The 18,918-nt window shown below is 39.1% G+C and overlaps 1 protein-coding gene across 1 annotated transcript; it reads right to left on the reverse strand.

Moving 5' to 3' along the window:
- Positions 1 to 104: 104 nt before the first annotated feature.
- On the reverse strand, positions 105 to 4,638 carry ptger4c (prostaglandin E receptor 4 (subtype EP4) c). The gene is made up of 2 exons (XM_018677115.2): positions 1,975 to 4,638; positions 105 to 1,819 (listed from the first exon to the last, which is right to left on the reverse strand). The coding sequence occupies exons 1-2, from the start codon at positions 2,824 to 2,826 to the stop codon at positions 1,220 to 1,222; spliced, it is 1,452 nt and encodes a 483-aa protein (XP_018532631.1). The 5' UTR covers positions 2,827 to 4,638; the 3' UTR covers positions 105 to 1,219.
- Positions 4,639 to 18,918: the final 14,280 nt, after the last annotated feature.

The following is an 18,918-nucleotide window of genomic DNA, read 5'->3' on the forward strand; positions in this document are numbered from 1 at the left end:
TTATTATTATTATTAGTATTATTATTATTATTATATTACATAAAGTTTCCTTTATTTTTGTATGGCATTATTCTCCAAGGGAATAAAGTTTATATATATATATATATATATCATTGTTATCATTGGCTACTTCACATATTGCACAGATTCATACTGACTTTAGAACAGTATCAACATCACTACCCTTTCCCGGTTAAATTTACACAGGACTTTTAATGTTGTAGCGCCACCTGCTGGTTTAAAAAGCCAAATTTACCCTATTGTCCCCAGTTTGAACTGAGGGAGGTGTAGCTCTTCTGCCGCCTGTCTGTCAGCTGAGAGTGGTTGCAGTTAAAACACTTTCATGCTTCTTTCAGAGCAGGTAAAACTCTTCAGTGTCACTTTATTTCTCTGCACAGACCCACCAATACATCCAGCGAACACCACAGGTCACACAGCTTACAGCAACAGTATTTTTTTTTTTCTTTTTCCTTTTTCAAAGGGTGATGTGTTCACTTTGGCTGTTTACAACTGCAAATATCAAAACATTATATTTAAATGTCCTATATAAAACAAGATTTAACAAGGTTCAAATGGCCTACATTCATTTTTCCCTGCATCATGCAACACTGTTCAATGGCACAGAGTAAATTAGCAGCGTGTACGTTTAAAAAAATATATGAAACTCAGTGCAACAACAACATGTAATGAATAAACATGTATTAAAAATGGCACATATGGATTCATACAGTGTGTAAAGCTCTTAGAGTGTCACACTTTTGTACCCATGGGGTATAATAATATTTAGCTTAAATTGTCACCACAGCCTTCATCTCATGCTGTCTGTGTACTTTAGGCAGGAATTAGAAATCACATTCATCTCCAAAAGTGACCCCAACATCACCAGTAATACAGTGCAGTTTTCCATATCCACCAGTCAGCAGTTATACATACAGCCAGTGTTTTTCTGGGCCTCATTCTGGTTGATATAAAAAGCAATGCAAAACTGGATGTGCCATACTGCATAATCTGCTGTTGTGCCTTAAAATAAAGCCTAAATTAAATTTGGAGAATTTTCTGCAGCAGGTTAAATAACATAAGAGCTATGTAGTGTTTATCACTGGCAGCGTTGGTTTTTCTCACAGTTGAATTAAAAAGTACCAGTTTGCTGTGCAGATGGAGCAACTGCCAGACTCACAGGAATATTTCTGAACTGGTGTTGGCAGATAAGAAATGTCCATCAAAGGCATTCCGCTGACTGACAGGAGCTCGGTGTGCTGAACGTGCAGGTGACAAAGTCCACTCTTCTGACATGCGCAGAGAGCGGCGGTGTTCTTGGAGTGCGTCCTGGGGACGACTTGGCCGCCGCCTCCTGTTTGGAATCGGCCGCCACTTCCTCCTCACACCCGAGGATCGCGGTCGACTCGACGCTGAACGGGTGAAAGTTGACCCGGGCGGTGTCGTACTCCCACGCTTGTCTCAACGCGAAGTCTGTAAAGGATTTATTTTTGATCGACACCCGGTGCTCCACGTCGTTCCTGTAGCTTGCCGTGCGTAATGACGCGTAGCTGGTGTCGTTGCTGTGTAAAGACGGAGGGGAGTGTTGACCTTCTGCCCAGCCGATGTTGTCTCCACGACTGCCCTTAACCCGCGCCACTGCCCTCTTCAGCCTCTCGCAACCCTTTAGCAGCAGGTTTTTCCGGCACAAAATGTAAACCCAGGGGTCTAATATGGGGTTGAATGAAGCGAAGCGGATCGCCAGCAGGTCGCTGCGGTAGTCAGGCTCCCCCCCAGCAGAGATATAGGCAGGGTCATATAACTGGTTGACGAAGATTCGCACCTGTCAGGTAGAGACACATGGGCAGAGAATGTCTGAGATAAGTGTCATAATATCAAATACAACAGAAGTCAATAACCATATGCATTAAGCAAATAGCAGTGCGCAATTATTACACTAGAATAGGCAGTTGGGATAAAACAGGTTGTCGCACTTACCACTAAAGGGATGGAGCAAACCAGGAAAACGATGGTCATGAAGACCAGAAGCCAAAACATTTGGATCTCCGCCGCTGAAGTAACTGACTGCAGCCGGGGGAAGAAGCGACGTGAACCTCCCTGTTCGCACAGCTCCGTCCTGACTATTCCTGTCCTCTGTTTCATCCCCACCAGCGACCTGCACACCGCCAGGTTACACAAAACTGTCACTGCGATCAGCACCAGCATCACGCCGCCGTACAGGAAGGAGTAGCAGGCTCCGAGAGGATCCATCGCTCTCCAGTCCAGAAAGCACCAAGTCCCAGGAAAGTGCCTGACGTGCTTCCCGAAGCCAAAACTGGGCATAATGCACAGTACGATGTTAGCGAGGTAGGTGACCAGGAGCGCGAAACGCGCCATTGTCCTATCGATGTGCTGGGAGTAGAAATACGCATGGTTTATGGCCAGGTATCGCTCCACGGCCATTGCGCACAGAATGGACATCCCAGCTGAGCCGAAGAAGAGCATGGAGAAGGAGAAGAAGTGGCAGAGCAGCGCTCCTCCCGGCCAGCGGTTGGCTACATATGTGGCGATCACCACCGGGCTGGTGAAGCACGTGCCCAACAGGTCCGTGATGGCCATCCCGCAGACCAGAGTGTAGAAAGTGGTTTCCTTCTGCTCCTTTTTTGAGATGCACAGCACAACTATGGCAATGAGGTTCCCCAGGACTCCCACGGCGAACATCGTGGCTGAAGTGACCAGAGACTTGGACTCCAGTCGAAGCGCACTGTGGTTGTGGCCAAGAGCGAGAGGAGACAGCGGCTCAGAAACATTCGCGTCCAGTTCTCCAAGGGCGAGAGTGTCGTTGATCATTATTAAAAGCAACGGTGCACAAGTGCAAGAAACTTTCTGTGATGTTTAGAAAGCGTGCTCTGAAAATAGAGAGCGTTACTCAAAATAAAGCAGCATTACTGGTAAAATTACATCCTGAAATATCCTGGAGCATAAAATGCGGTGCATCCAGGTGATTATTTTGCTCTGTTCCCAGCAGCGTGTCTGGCTGCGCCCATATGTAGGTGTGCCTGGTTGTGTTTACATCGCTCGGTGCTCCGGGTTTTTAAGCTGTGTGCTGATGTCAGGTCAGTGACGTGCGGGCTGTAGGAGCGGCGACCCGGGCTTCCCAGGAAGACGCTTCTGCAGCCAGAGTATCAATATTCAAGAAACACCTGTAGCGTCAGCTCAGTAAACCAGAGAGCCAAATGCCAACACCTGGCATCATTAAGCACAAAACCCTGGTTTAGTCTTGACTGAGCAGCACAGGCGCACCCTGAATATTACTTTTAAAAGTACTTTTAAAAAATAATAATATTCTATTTTTGCCTAAAGTTGCTTTATCGTTGCTCATAATTTAAATTTCATACAAAGAACTATAAGATCTATTCCGGATTTAGAGACTTAATACACATGACCAACTGAGATGATGCAGCTATCTGAGGTTCAATAAGAAGGATAGGTTAATTAGAACAATAAAAGAAGTTTGTAGAACCATAAATGGAGACGGAAACGGTGCAGATCATGTCATAAATCCCACAGGTCAGCACCAAGGTCAGCGCCTTCAACACAGTCAGCACCACGAGAGAGACAGAGTCTGTCGACATGCTGCTGCAAACTCAGCATCTGACCCATTATCGATAACTGATCAAGTGGTCCAGTAGATCATAGTTTGGAAACACGTGGAGTGACCCATTAATTCAACTCACTGAGAAAACGTTACGGTCATTTGAAGACGTCCCTGTAAAACTGCAATCCAAACCACCAAAGTATTATCTCTAATCTGATTTCTGATGTAGTTTTGATCACGTTTGTGCAATCTGATGTCAAAACAGAGCACAGCCTGGTGAAAAGAAGAGCCCACACACTGCAACGAGAAGCTTTCCACATACAAAATTAATCAGTCACTTCCACCACAGAGCTCCACATGTTTCTTCTGCAGAAGAGGGGGACTCGGGGGGACAAACTGTCAGTGTTACTGATTAAATATATTTATGGTTCCGCAGCCACCGATCTTTAAGTGTGGACTGGCTGTGACCTCTGGGTATTGTAACGTGAATGCGTCCTTTTCTGAGACAATACAATAGCATTAGTGTAAGCACACAGCTCAACAGTATTTATGGGGAACATTATCGAAACTCATTTTTGTCACTTGCTTTGTGAAGTTTTTTGTTTTGCTCTCTGTCAATCTCAGCAGCAAAGTGGAGCACATGGAGGGTTTAATTTTAAAGGCGCCTTTTGAAATTCTCCTTTCAAAGGTCTCAGCAGGCTTCTTCTAAAAAATAGTTTAAAGAAGGGCCACATCCAAGGGGCTGAAATACATTAAACGAATGAGTTAAAAGGAATAAATAAAAAGAGATGGATGAACACCTGACTGTCTGGCTGACAATAAACAAAGAGGAGAGAGGAGAGTGCCTCTGTGTGACTCAGTGAACTGCGAAATGACTATCAGCCTTATCATCATCATCTGCAGCTCCATTAGCTCTTTTCTCTCTCCTATATATATATTTCATAAACTCTATACTTCTGTGGGTCCCATGATGTCATTCCATCTCGTCTCCATTTCCTTTGGAGTTTGTTTAATAAATCGTGCAATATAAATATCCCCACGGCCAATAGGCAATATTGTAATTTCATGAGTAATCATGATTAATAATTCAAGAATTCCCAAAAGAAATTTAAGGTCTAATTTTGTTTGGAATTTTCCTTAATTAGCCTCTCTCTCTCTCTCTCTCTCTCTCTCTCTCTCTTTTTTTTTTTTTTTTTTTTTTAACTGGTGTGTATATGGAGCCCTGTTGAGCTCTGTTCCTCAGGCGTAAATTACGCCCAAAAATGAAATGTAATTGACACCACGCATTTGCAACGTGCGCTGGGAAAATCTGTCCGCAGGTGTTTCTGTAGTATCACTTTGTCCTCCCTTATATGGTGAAGCTGTGAGTCACTGAACTGAACCACGCAATGGTTAATTGCAGTTCTGCCTGGAGCTGTGTATATACAGTACATATTGCAGCTGTAAATCGTGTACAGTAGTGGATGGAGATCCTTTGCCTCAGTATAAGCAAAGATACACTGTAAAAACACTCCATTAAAAATCTGTTTTAATTGTAAGTATGTACTTCAAGTACCAAAGTACTGCACAAAATGGGCCATATATCCCATATATATTATCAAATTAGTATTATAGGGTTATATATGTGTGTTAATGTTTAAACAGTCGTGTGTTCTAATAGTTGCCATAGGCAACACATCATACACCCTTGAAAAGTTTAATTTATTACATGAAAACTAACTTGTAACTAAAGAGGTACTACAAATGAAGTGGCGTTAAATGTTCGACATGTTGCAGTGAAATGTAGTTATGAAGCTGCTTAAAATGGAAATACTTAAGTAAAGAACAAATATGTTAAAAGTGACATGTCAGAGATGCATGTGGGTTTTTATACATTATAGACATGGCATATACAGTAACACGTTACACACATGGCATAGTGCATGGTATAAAGTCATAGAGTAAATAATTGAATAAAGATTCTATAATCAGTGCTACAATAAATTATAGTGTTTTAGTGTATTCATTTTACAGGCCTACCACTATATATCTCAACAGCAGCTTACACACACACACACACACACAGAGAGAGAGAGAGAGAGAGAGAGAGAGAGAGAGAGAAGCAGCAGGAGGATAATCTAATCAGTGGAAATGAAAGAATTCATCATATACAATGGGAGAAAGCTCTGTCTAATGGTAGACTGTGGTGGAGGTTGAGGCTCTTTGTCTCTGTCTGTGTAAGTAGATTCCTCTCCTCCTCTCATAGACTGATGTCTCCTGGGTGTGTGTGTGTGTTTGCGGGTTAGAGTCTGTCCTCCGCACTGTAATAACCCAAGGCTTTGAGACGTCAGAGGCTCTGAAACCCACACATAAAAATGCACCCTACCTGAGGGACTTGTAGCCACCCACACACTGAGCAGACATAGAGTGAGCGTAGTAAGGATTTCTGTTGTGTCTGTGTGCAGCTCTGTATGCATGTGTCAGTGTCATCGTTCTTCTCACCTGATCCTTTGGGACTCTCCATCCATATTATGGGACTTTAATCACTTTTCACAGCTTCTAATCAAGCATCCTTGGAGGGCATGTGCAGTCTGGAAAGACACTGATACTCACAAATTCATTAGGCTACCTGTATATATGTGGAGACCATACTGGCTAGTTTAATGGTGTTAATGGTTTGTGTGGGCGTCTCAGTTCTCACTGAGTAATAACAGGAGATTCTCAGTGCTCATTATGTACAAAACACCATTATCGATTTCCTTTCCTGAGGGGAATCATTATGAAAGTTAGGTATTGATCAGCGTACAATCAGCTTTATTATACTGGGCTGACTGCTGACATGCAATTAAAACAACAATTTTATTTCAAGTTAATTTAATATCACATGATCTATTGTTGGAATGCAAATAATCACAGCCGTGACCTTTTCAGCTAAAAGTGACAAAACAAATAAAGACGATTTGTGTTTCAGTGGCTTCTCAAACAAATTTAGTTTCTTGTCATATATTTACAGCCTAGTGTAAAGAAATAGCTTGAACATTCTGGGGAATACATTTATTCTTTAGCTTAGCTTAGCGCAAAGACTGGAAACAGGGCTAAATAGCTCACCTAGTAAAAATCTATCTTATATATCATTGTTTAATCTATACAAAAACTGGAATGTAAAAACAACAGGATGGTACAACAGTGAAACTATATTCATTGGCTGGAAGCAATGACTGCCTAAAGATTATAGAGAGTCACTACTCCCTGCCAAGAAGTAGTCTGATACATAACCTCCAATAAAACCATATTTTGTTATTTTTACACCATAGTTTTGGTTTGAATCAACTCAGAGAGTTTAGGTGTGCATGTAGACAATTTACCTGTGGAGCTAGCCATTTCCGTTTTTGCAGTATTCATGCTAACCTAAGCTAACCGTCTCTTGGTGGTAGCTACATATTTATCATGCAGATGTGAGACTGGCATTGATCTTCTTATCTAACTCTTAGCAAGAATGAAAGAAACTGTATTTCCCAAACATGTCAAATTATTCCATTTATTTAATAAGGAAAAGCACATTCTCCCTTTTTCTATTTTTTATTACAAGAACGACAAAGCAACTCCAGTTGTTTATTGGTATTTAAACGTATTCATCAGCACATAATTGACAAAGAACTGTTTTCTGTGTTCCTTTACAGACACAGAGAACAGTTATATTAAGGACTTTTGAAAGAATTATGGAGCTTTCCATCTTCTAGCTATTAGTCACTTGGCAGCACAGCTAGCCAGAGACGTCTCTGCTTAACAGTTCCAAGTTAGAGCTATCATTAAGTAATAGGACTTCTGGCAAGTAAGGAATTGTTTTGGACCCAGTAGTTGATAACATTTCTGAAACCTGAATGCACAGGGTGCAGTTTGGTGATGATAAAGCTTTAATTTTATGCAGTATGCAGGGAATCAAGTATGTTCTGTGTATGAAATTAGAATGAGTAGCTTGAAGATTGGGTGTCCTGGAAGATGCATGTTCTGCCAGGTCAGTGTCCAATTTTGGTTGAAGATGAAGATCATGAGAGGAAAAAGAAAGATGTGCCAGGTAACTGAAAATGTTTCTGGATGTCTTGAAATTCTTGGAGGCCCACAGGACGATAAACGTCACAGAGGGTGGGCACGTATTTACTGCTCCATTGAAATGAAATTGGTTGGCTTCCCAGTTGGAAGTTATTTCTCTGAAAAATGTAACTGTACCTGCTTTTCAGCAAGATGCCTACCTGGTGGAGATTACTTCTATCATTACAGTAGAGCCCATTTCCTTAATGCACTAGATGCCAGACGTTGTTCTCTTGACTCAGTTCTCTCTCAAAGACCGTACCCAGACTCCATTAAAGTCACCCCCTATTAGAGAAAATAGATAATTGAGGTATTGCATTAGTTAAGCAATTATACAATTGCAGCATTGTAGTGCCATCAATTTTATGCCAAAGCTGTCAGGCTAAATGTCAGTGATTTTCACAAACTACACAGGTAATAAAACAATGAACAGACTAACATTCATAAAAATGTTAAAATCTAAATTGATTTAAATATCAAGACATGTCATTTGTCAAAAGAGAAGCTGTGACAAAAGAGTATTTTATGTTTTACACCATGTTTTCTTTCTCTAAATGGATATTCACTGTGCCTGTATTTCACATTAGTGTTGTTTTGCAAGATGCACCTGCAGTTAGTCACAGTACAGAACTACCTGTTGAAAGTCACGATTTCAGTGTTCCTTGAAAAAACTTGAATAACTCAAGGGTAGATGTTTTCAGAAAAAAACTGTTGCTTTTTGTCTGATGTGTGTGAGTGTCTGAAAAAAAAAATCTTATAGGGAGATCAGTTTCTTACTGCTGAGGTGAAATGTTTGCCTCAATTCCACACGCAAATGCACAGAGCAAGAGAGAAAGAGACAGAAAAGATTATCCTTTTTTGTCTGCTTTTTAAATTTTATTTCACACTCCCATAGTCACACAGTCCTATCCCACAGGGGTTCACAGTGACATCAAGTTTCCTTTCTGGGTACAGTGAAAGAATGAGATGTCGTAATGGCTCCATGTTGGTGACGTCTGCACCACTGTAATTTGACAGTGTTGCTTTTCTGTCTTTATGTCGTCACGCTGCTCAGTGCTGGTGGCAACATTGCGCCGCTCTGATGTCATCATCCAGCTTTATCTGATTTTTCCTCTCCCACCACCCCTGCCTCTCCACACAGATGTCCATCTACACTGCTGCTTCTGCTGCAGCCTGCCAAGCTCATTGCACCGCGGAGGATAAAGCTCATTTACTCTCTCTACTCTCCCTTATGTTATTTTCTTTTTTTCCTCTCTGGATCTCTCTCTTTTGTCTCCATCCTTCCATTTAGTATATGATTTTCCATTTTTACCCCTTTTCCTTTTTCTTTTCTGTTGATAGCTGTTTAAAATTGTATGTAGCATTACCAGCTTATTGATATGGCTGCTGTTTATTTTTTTGAGCTGCTGGTGTGTTACAGAAAGATGCCTGTTGATTTGAGATAGTCAACAATCATCTGTGTATGTGCTGTAGGCCCTGCAATGTTATCTATTGTACAATAGATGGGTGTGATAAACCCCAGGGGCAATACATATCTGTTCTTCCCACATACACAAACGCACATGTACACCAAAACACAGTTACTTGACAGCTGTGTTGTCAAGAACATTTTGAATGCTAACATCCCACACATGTCCTGCTACATGTCAGTTTAGGTTTGCGGCATATTCGTGTGTATGCAAGTGCATGTGTGTGTCCCACACATCTTAATTTCCCAGCTTTTCTCATTTCAGGAGCCTGGAGCTCACAGAACTATGTGACTGGTGAATCCATTGGCTGCCTCTTACTGAATGTTTTGTGAATAAATATGCTACACTACTGCTGATAGATTATTCTGGCATTAAATTGCACATGGAATGGAAAAACACACATCTCATTTGAACTCAAAAACTGTATCTGTGGAGGTGTATTTTGGGTTCTGAAGATACTAGCGAGAGCTATTTTCCAGAGAATTTGAAGATTAAGACTCACGTATAAATTTGAATGAGTTTTGTGTCTGAGTGCTTCTACTGTGTTTTTTGTGCCAGAAGAAATTTCACCATTTCACCCCCCCCCCACCTCCATAATTGGCTCACCATCAGACTGAGTGCAGCCATCAGTGCTAATGGCTCTCCATACTGCATTTTCACATCATGTATCAGGTGGCTGCAGGATATTAAACATTTTCATCATGTGAACCACCACTAATACAACCACACAGATAAAAATACTGGCGAACACGACACGCTACACACCAGCTCACTACCAACAGATCTGCCAAGTTTTCGAGAAACAGATGCGATGTTTAATATGTTGCTGCAGTTGCGAGTCTAATTAGTTTCTTAATTTTTGGTTTGGGAACAAAATTGTGAGGTAAGAAAATACTCATCTAGGATTTATATGTGTGTGTGAAAATGTGTGTGTGTGTGTGTGTGTATGTACACAGATGCATATGCACTTCAGTGAGCAGTGATGAATTACAAATCCTGAGGACATTTTAATGTTTGGCATCTGTTACATTTTGTGTGTTCATGTGAAGGCATTTCATACTGATTCATAGCTGCCTCACTAGTATGGATGGGTAATCATTTTTTCATTTCAGACAAAAACCTGGCACCTGGTCAGTTCACTGACAAACAACTTGTCACACAGAGAAGAAACAAAAAAGTAAAATTGTCAGCTGCAAGGTTTGAGTGACTCCTACTCAGGGAAGAAAGTAAAATTTATTTTTGTGAAGATCTATTTTTGCAGATTGGCTTTTATTTCCAATGTTTATGTAAATGTGCATTTCATATTTTATTTCTTGTTTTACTCAGGAACAACATAATGTTTTCCTGTAGTGTTTGTGATACAGTTTAAGACGGTGAAGTGATCATGTTTGTAGTCAGTTTTCAGTTGTCCTACTATTGTCACAGACATTTAAAAGATGAAAAGATAAGCTGAATGAATGTACTGCTGAGAGTTCATTGAAATCATTAATTTAAGTTTCCAAAGAAGCATGCAACAGCATGAGTCATAACTCTTCATAAACTCCTCTGTGTTGTAGCTTAAAGAAAATATTTATGATGGAAACTTGCTGTGTGTGTCTTTAAAGGATCATTACAGTTTATTTCAACCTGGTTTATTTCCAATAAATGTGGTTATTGTGACTCAGTTGGCTGTGCTAACTTTGCACTCATGTAGGAGGCACCACACCGGTTGCCCAGATATACATAGTTTGTTCAATTATGTCATGATTGTTTCTTATCATAATAATGAAAACAATACACACCATGATGAAGGCTAGTATCAAATTCAGTTCCTACCCCTGTTCCTACTCTCATGACTGTATGTAATTTCAAGGAAACTTCTACATCTGCTGGTAACTGTTGTGTTTTGCCATCTACAATGAACAATTATTTTCTTTTTCTGACATTTAGTTTTACCTTGAAAAAACTCTCAGACATGTATTGTCTGAGTGTATGCAATACAAAATGATTTGAATGATTGTTTTCACGCCCGTTACAGTGTTTTCAGTGTGATAATGAGCATCTCTGTGAGACTGCAGCTTGTACCTGTCACCTACACACACACACACACACACACTATACAGACAACCCACTGCAGGTATTATTAATGTGACAGTGACCTGTATTACTGGAAGTCGTCTCACCTCATCACTCCCCCCGACTATATTAACTACTCCTCCATAGTCTAATGTTAATCCCATTACAGTGTCTTAAAGTATCAATTTCACACAATCCTATAATACTGAGACTGTGAGAGGAAGAAATCACATTAACCACACAACTTCAGTGAAACCAGGAAGCTTAATAAAACTGATTTTTTAAGACCTGTCACATGAGGGTGTGTATTAGATTTCATATCTCTATAATATAGTGAACGGAAGCAGTTACATCATCTTTCATTGTGTGGAATGAAAATATGAATATTGTGATTTTTGTAAGGGCATGTTGACAGAATGGCAGTAATTGGTTAAATATGTTTGTACTTTCTAACCCCCCCCCAACCTAAACCTAATCCTAAGTCCAAGCCTTACCCTAAACCTAATTCTAACATTAAGCCTAAAACAGCCCTTTGAATTTATGTCGGAAAGTAAGGACCAACCAAAATGACCTCAGTTTGCAAATGTCCTCACCCTTAAGGTATAAAACTTCAACTGGTCCTCAGACAGGTTGTTATACAAGTACACACACCCACCCACACACATACACATACACAGTGTGTGGGATGTTGGTAATGAAAGGTACGTCAACAGCAAAATGAAGAGTTGGAGGGTATAGCACTTGCAATTTGGAATGTTTGTGTGTGTGTTTGTGTGTGTGTGTGTGTGTGAGTGTGTTTGTGTGTGTGTGTGTGTGTGTGTGTGTGTGTGTTTGTGTGTGTGTGTGTGTGTGTGTGTGTGTGTGTGTGTGTATTGGGGGGGGTCATCTCTTGTGTTTTGCCTTTCAGATTAACACTCATCTAACATACAATAGACTTGGTTAAATTTCACAGTCATCCTCCCACAAAACATTTTCAGGAAGGACATTACACAACAGGTACATGTATGGCCTGAAAATTTTATTATTCATCATTAAGAATTACCATGAATAATTTTGTCACATGAAGGGATGTCACAGCCATATAATTCACGATATGTTCACTTAATTTAGCAAACTGTGAAATAATCTAAGACACAAATGCTGACTTTGTCCACAGTCATCACTGTCTTTCAGACGATTTAATCTATATGAAAAAACAGCCTTTATCCCAGGCAGCTTCTTCCTTACATCTATGGATTATATTTGTTTTGCCTAACATCATGTCCTGTTTTCTATAATTTACTCTCATCTATTTCAGCCTCTCTAATCATCGTTTATACAGAAGCATTAGAAGACATCAATTAGAGGGAGAAGATTTGACCACACTACATAAAGAAAAACAAAAAATCACCAGTGAACTCTTCTCCCACCAACAACTTACAGCTCATAAGTAGATACAAAGCCACATCTCAAAAGTATTAGACAGTAATTGGAAAGAATGGATGTGAGCAGAACATTTTCAAAGGCAATTAAAAAACAGTTTGAGACCTCTGTTAAGCAGAGTGAGAGAGACAGATTTAATGCCACAGGCAAACTAATTAATTGCTAGAAAAATAAGTCACTTATCTGTCATCATCATTTCTGCCTCCATAGCTGCCAAAGAACCAGATGACTACTTAAATTGAAATATTTTGACTGTGAGCAACATCAGCAACACAAACCACAGAGATGATGCTCCAGTTGTATTTTGACTTCTACTTCCTATGTGAGGATGTCTACTGTTTGTTTTACCTCTAACAGTCAAACAGTACATCTCAATAAAATGTTTTGCCTAAAATTGTTTTAAACATCTCACAGTTGCTCTCCAATAGTTTTTTTTCTTTTCTTTTCTTTTGCCTGTGAGTGTTACCGTAGACAGTGTCAGCTCTCTACCAGCATCTCTGACTTTTTAACTGGTTGCTGAACATGTGAAGTCACCAATATCTATCATCAGTACTTCATTAGGAAGAAAGAAAACACCAAAATACCATACACTGTCAGAAAATCATCAGCAGTTAGATAAACAGATCTAAAGTCACAGTTAAGAAGCAATTTACATGATGCAAAATGAGAGAACTGAGCTCATACAGCAATTTATTCATAATCAGTTATTCTCAGAATCGATAACTAATTTGCAATTAATTAATTGTCTAATGAATCATAGTCTTAATATGCATATTGTAAAGAACTAATTTTCTTTTTTAGTTGGTACTTCTGTAATAGATATCTATATATGGACATCAATCAATCAATAGATAGATAGATAGATAGATAGATAGATAGATAGACAGATAGATCAGTCACAATATTAAAACCAGTCAGTTATGGTGTGTTATATTTTTTGACTAAATTTCCAAATGAAATGAACAGGCTATAATTGCAGTAGATGTGTTTCCATGGCAAGGGCATGATGGCTTGCTCGGAAACAGGACACCTTACTAATAGGATTTGATCAGCTCAGGGGTCTATAGAGAAATATGAGCACAAAAGTTCATTCTTAACTTTGGAGACAGTAATTTGAAAAGAAAAACATATGGCTGAAAGCTCTCTGTTGTCGAATAAAGGAAGACCTGAGTCTTTAATTGCAGTTTCTTCTTTCTTGTTAAATAGGCTCACACTATAGTCTGTCCGAAATGCTACCTTCGCTCTTATTCTTGGCTTTCCATATTTTTGAATCTATGCTCTAACTTTTGAATTATCCCCAGGTGCTTCATGGTATGTCAGCCTTAATGAAAGGCCTGCCATCAGGCTCCTTCTGTCTGTCTGGATGAAGTTTTCCATGACACCATTTAAAGGCCTGGCCCACCCAGCGGTGTCTCTGCAGGGGAAAGCCTGTTGTGGTTGTAAAGCTACAGCTACAGAGAGCAGTACATGAAAATATGACCCTCAGGATGACTCCTCTCTACCATCAGTGCAGAGTGATCAGTCAACAGTATGACATATCTGTAGATTTAATGCTCTTAATGTCAGCAGTCCCAAATGGCACAGATCAACTTTTTTTTAACTATTTGAACCACAAAACCCATAACTCACCTCCACACTGTTCAAAGGTATAAAGGGTAGATGAGCAATCTCTGCTGCTGACAGTCAGAATTTATTAATATAATCATAAATGTTCTTTGCTCTAGAGATGGTGATGTTTGTCTGTGATCAATTTGTTGGTCCAGCATTTTGTTCCTAAGTAACATTTACTAAGATGAATCCTAATGACTGTACTAATTCCTTCCATTTTCATCTAGTATCATCAGAACAAAATGTCCTGCATATTAGGCTTGAGAAAGAAAAAAAAAAATTAAACAGACAAATTTATATTGCCATGTTTCTCACAGCAAGAGTCTACATGCTATTGGCTCTGTGAGGCTGTACTTATGTACAGTGGTGCTTTGAGCTTATGTCAGCATGCTAACATGTTCACAGTGACAATGCTAACATGTTGATACCAATTATTTACTATGAAGTCATCTTGTTTTAGCATGTGAGCATGCTAACATTTGCTAATTAACAGGAAAGTACCAAAATATTTCACAAAAAAAAAAACTTCGAACATGGATTGTCTAACACACTGAATGTAATCTTGGTGCTTAACATATATTAAATAAATGCATTTTTGATGCTTTTGAAACCTTCACTTTACATCTATGTTTGCTTGTAGCATTTCCTTTCCTCTGCCTTTCTTGGCACATTGCTTCATTTTTTAAAAGTTATTGCCATCTGCACAATTTACAAAACAAAAACTCTGCAGGGTACCTTCTAAAACTGATTTCCCATTAATCTGGCTGCAAATATTCCACTTGTAATTTAATTTTTAACTCATTATTTTCATTATCTAAAGACCCTTCCTCCATTTTTATTCATAATATTCTACAGGGCAGACAGTCAGGATATTGAGCAAATTCCAGCTCAGGAAGAACCACTCTAAATTTGATGATGACCCCCCAACATGGTGGTGTATTGAGAAATTAATGCATGCAGTGACATTTAGCCACCTCGCAATATCTGAAATAAAGTTTACTATATAGGGAATATTCCAGAGAGTAAAGCAAAAGTCTGATATTTGGGGGGAAAAATCACTTATTCACTTTCCTGCTGAGAGTGAGATGAGAGGAACAAAATGTAAAAATAACAGTTTGTGGTTTCACAGATTTCTTGGTCCAGTACAATATCTTCCATGAGTCTCCACTGGTTGATGGTGAGAATCCACAGTTGCTGGTAGGTAGACAGACAGCGACTAGCTGCTGTTTCCTGCTATTTGAAGTCTTTGTGCTGAGCTAAGCCAACCAGCTGCTGGTGGTAACTAATATTTACTGTTTTCTCATCTAACTCATCTAAGTGTAATTTCCAAATGCCCAGTACACTCTGTCTACCACATAAGTATTGGGCAGCTATAGTTTAACCACAGATTTCTAGTCTGTTTGCCCAAGTTTTTTTCAGTAGTATTGTAACAAAGTTTTATTGTTCAAGTCACTGTAATCCTCCTGCAGTGCAAATATTGGAAATAGTGGAAATATTAATATTTGTCTGGTTCAGTGGTGTTTTATGTGTGTAGGGGATTCAGCTGTTTGCCTACGCCTCTCTGTCTCTTTCGGAAAGGGACATCATTGGACTTTATAGGTATAGGTCTGTAACTATTGGTGTTACAGTGTTTGCCAGTGATATTGATCTTTCATGTGTTGTCCAAGTCAGTGAACGACATGTTCATATCAGCTTGTGTAAGGTTTGTATATGTGAGTCTGGTCACCATTAAGTGCTTTTCTTCAGAAATAAAGTGGGTAGGTAAAGACTGAGGATAGTTTCAGTCTGGTTTGGACCACATTAATGCTGATGTAGCAAAATATTTCACTTGGAGTCTGCTGCCTGATTTGTATTTTTTGTACTTATGACAAAGGGACATTCTCTGGTAGCCTCTCATCCATCTTAATCTATATACCTTCCTTTTCTTTCAAAGCATTTCCTTTTCCTCCGAGGATCTAATTGCTGGAGATAATGCAAGATGTAAGTAAGGGAAGAGGTTATTGCTGTACCGGACTCAATGTCACAGTCTGTATTTGTGTTCTCAGATATAACAGGGTGAGGCATAAGCCATATTGTTCCACTTCAGAAATAATGAGCTATTCTTACTCTGAAAATATCCTATCTTCTTTAGGGTACTATAACAAAGCAGTGTGCAGGATTTAGGGATTTTGCTCTATGTACAGAAAGAGCAAAATCTTGTGTGTTTAAGCAATATGTACATCCAGTATCCAAAACATACCGTTTGAATTTTAATGTGGGTTTTTGTACCGTGTTGTCTCCTAATTTGAAAATGCAAATTCAAAGTTTGTTTCACATCAAATGTCATCAGATGTGGTACAGTATGTATGCAGTCTGTTTATAATAGTACATTGCAAATTGTCAGCTGAATTTATATTTTAATGATGTAATGAGATGAAAAATAAAATGTATATAATGTTTTATTTCATTTTGGTTTTGTAGAACATATGGGAACTAACTTTTCTATTTGACTCAATTAATTCATCTTACTACAGACAAACCTCCACTTCCACAGCACAAATGCGTTAGGGGATATGCTACATGCTCAGGATCGAAAACTTTAATACTAAAGGTGGAAATTGGAAAAAAAAATGTTATTTTATTGCATATTATATATTATTATTATATTGCATTTGAGATAAACAAGAAGTACTCAGTAGAAGTACTCAGAACCTTTACTAGAACTGAAATAAATGGTTAAATAAAAGGTTAAAGTATTCCTCATCCAGACTGGCACCTTTTACAGTGTTAAAATATTACATCAGAGGATTATTATTACTGAGGCAAAACAAACAACATTTTAATCAGGCTTATTGAGTGAAGCTAATTTGAACTGTTTCATAATGCTAGGCACCCATGCTCCACCCCCACAAATCATTTTTCATAGTATATCTATTATTCTTTGCCATATACGCATTCAAAACTTCACATAGTTACATTCTGGTGAGTTCATACAAAATGTTCTGCAGAGTTTATACCAAAGAGAATTTCTTCCTCTTCTTCGCCATCTATCAAGTCCATACACTTCACGAAAGCAGAAGAATAGACCCCAAAACATTTTTCAAACATATCCCAATTCCCTTTTAATACATTAGCAACTCCCACAAGTATTTGTACTTATTTTGTCTAATTAAGCCTTTTGTCTGGACTGTGTAAGGACACAAAGACCTCTTGTGTGGTATTCTCTGCCTGAGATATGGAGAGTGTGTATTTTTACGTGTCTGTGATGCCTTTATGTACAGTAAATCATGTTGAACCACCTGCACCCACTCACCTCTTCTCACTCAAAACAAACAGAGAGCATGAACGAAGGAGTTTGTTTCTTGTACTTATACAAAAGAAGAGACAGAATCTCCTATGTGATAAAAATCATATGAGGTCTCACGCATTTGATTAACAAACCCTTTCTCCTCTTTACTCGCTATTAGAATTTAGGTTTAAAGAAATCTGCCACACACAAACCACATACAGCAGAGGCATTAAACTAGAGCCAGAGCAAAACTGTAGCTGCTCTTTCCCACTTTACATTGCATATTAATTATAATTATATTATTAATTATATTGGCTGTTGAGGAGAGGCTCTGCACCTTCAAGTAGCTCTACAGTATAAAAATTAGTCAGCGGGTGTGTGTGTGGGGGGGGGTGGGGGGTGGGGGTGGGTGGATAGGTGAATGTTTGGGTGGATGTGCCCTTTACTTTGACAGGATACAAGTTTCTGTCTGCAGCTCTATTACTGTGCAGAAACCAATCAGGTACAGTGAGAGCTGAGAGGAGAGGGAAAAAAGGAAGAAAAAATATGAGAAAAAAGAAAATTAAGGAGGAAATGATGCAAATGTTGCTCTCATATAACACAATTTCAGCACTTCTACTCTGCTCTGTTTTTGTTTTCAGGGCCAGAGTGAGACCTTTATTAGCTTATGCCAGATGTGCCAGCAGAATAATCAAATACACAATGTAGGAAACAGCCTCTTTTTCAGCCTCGGTACTGTGTGATAAACTATGTCAAGTGCACTAGTTCAACACCCACAATACTTAGTACAGAAAAACTCACATTTATCTTGTGAGTCATTGTTATTTCCTTTGTAATTTGATATCAACACATCTTTCATAGGTCATCATTAAGGTCACTGCTGGATTGTGGGAGGTGAGAGGTGCCAATATTCACCATTTGAAAATTGAAAATTGCAAATAGTGTCCTCCTGTGCCATCTCAATATTAAAGAACAGAGCCATCAGCTTTAATGAAAATGTGTTCTAATGCATCTTACTGTTGAGGGAAATTGGCTCAGTGAGCTGGAAATGTATTTAAAAGAGCACTGCGTGTGCTTATTACTCCTAGCTTTTAAATAATGCCTCATTGACTGTATCTTTCCATTTTCACCTAATGCTGGGAAATCACTGTTGCTGCTGTTCAGTTTTTGTTTATCTGAAATACAGCGTATTAAAAGTTGTTGTGGTTTCAACTGAGCCATGTGATGTACTGTGCTCATCTTTATCGCGTGGGCCGAAATATCTCCAGTAACATCAGAGGCCAGTGTTTACTGTAAATGCACCACGAGTACAGACCATACAAGCACTGTCAACTTAAAACCCCCATGCTGGAATCCACAGCCCGCAGGGGGGCAAACCACTTCAGATTACTAGTCAAATGTTAACCAATTGAACTGATACAGCCTGACGCATAGTGTGTTGTTTTTCATAACAG

Source organism: Lates calcarifer, linkage group LG4 (assembly GCF_001640805.2).
Source record: "Lates calcarifer isolate ASB-BC8 linkage group LG4, TLL_Latcal_v3, whole genome shotgun sequence".
NCBI classification, from domain to species: domain Eukaryota; kingdom Metazoa; phylum Chordata; class Actinopteri; family Centropomidae; genus Lates; species Lates calcarifer.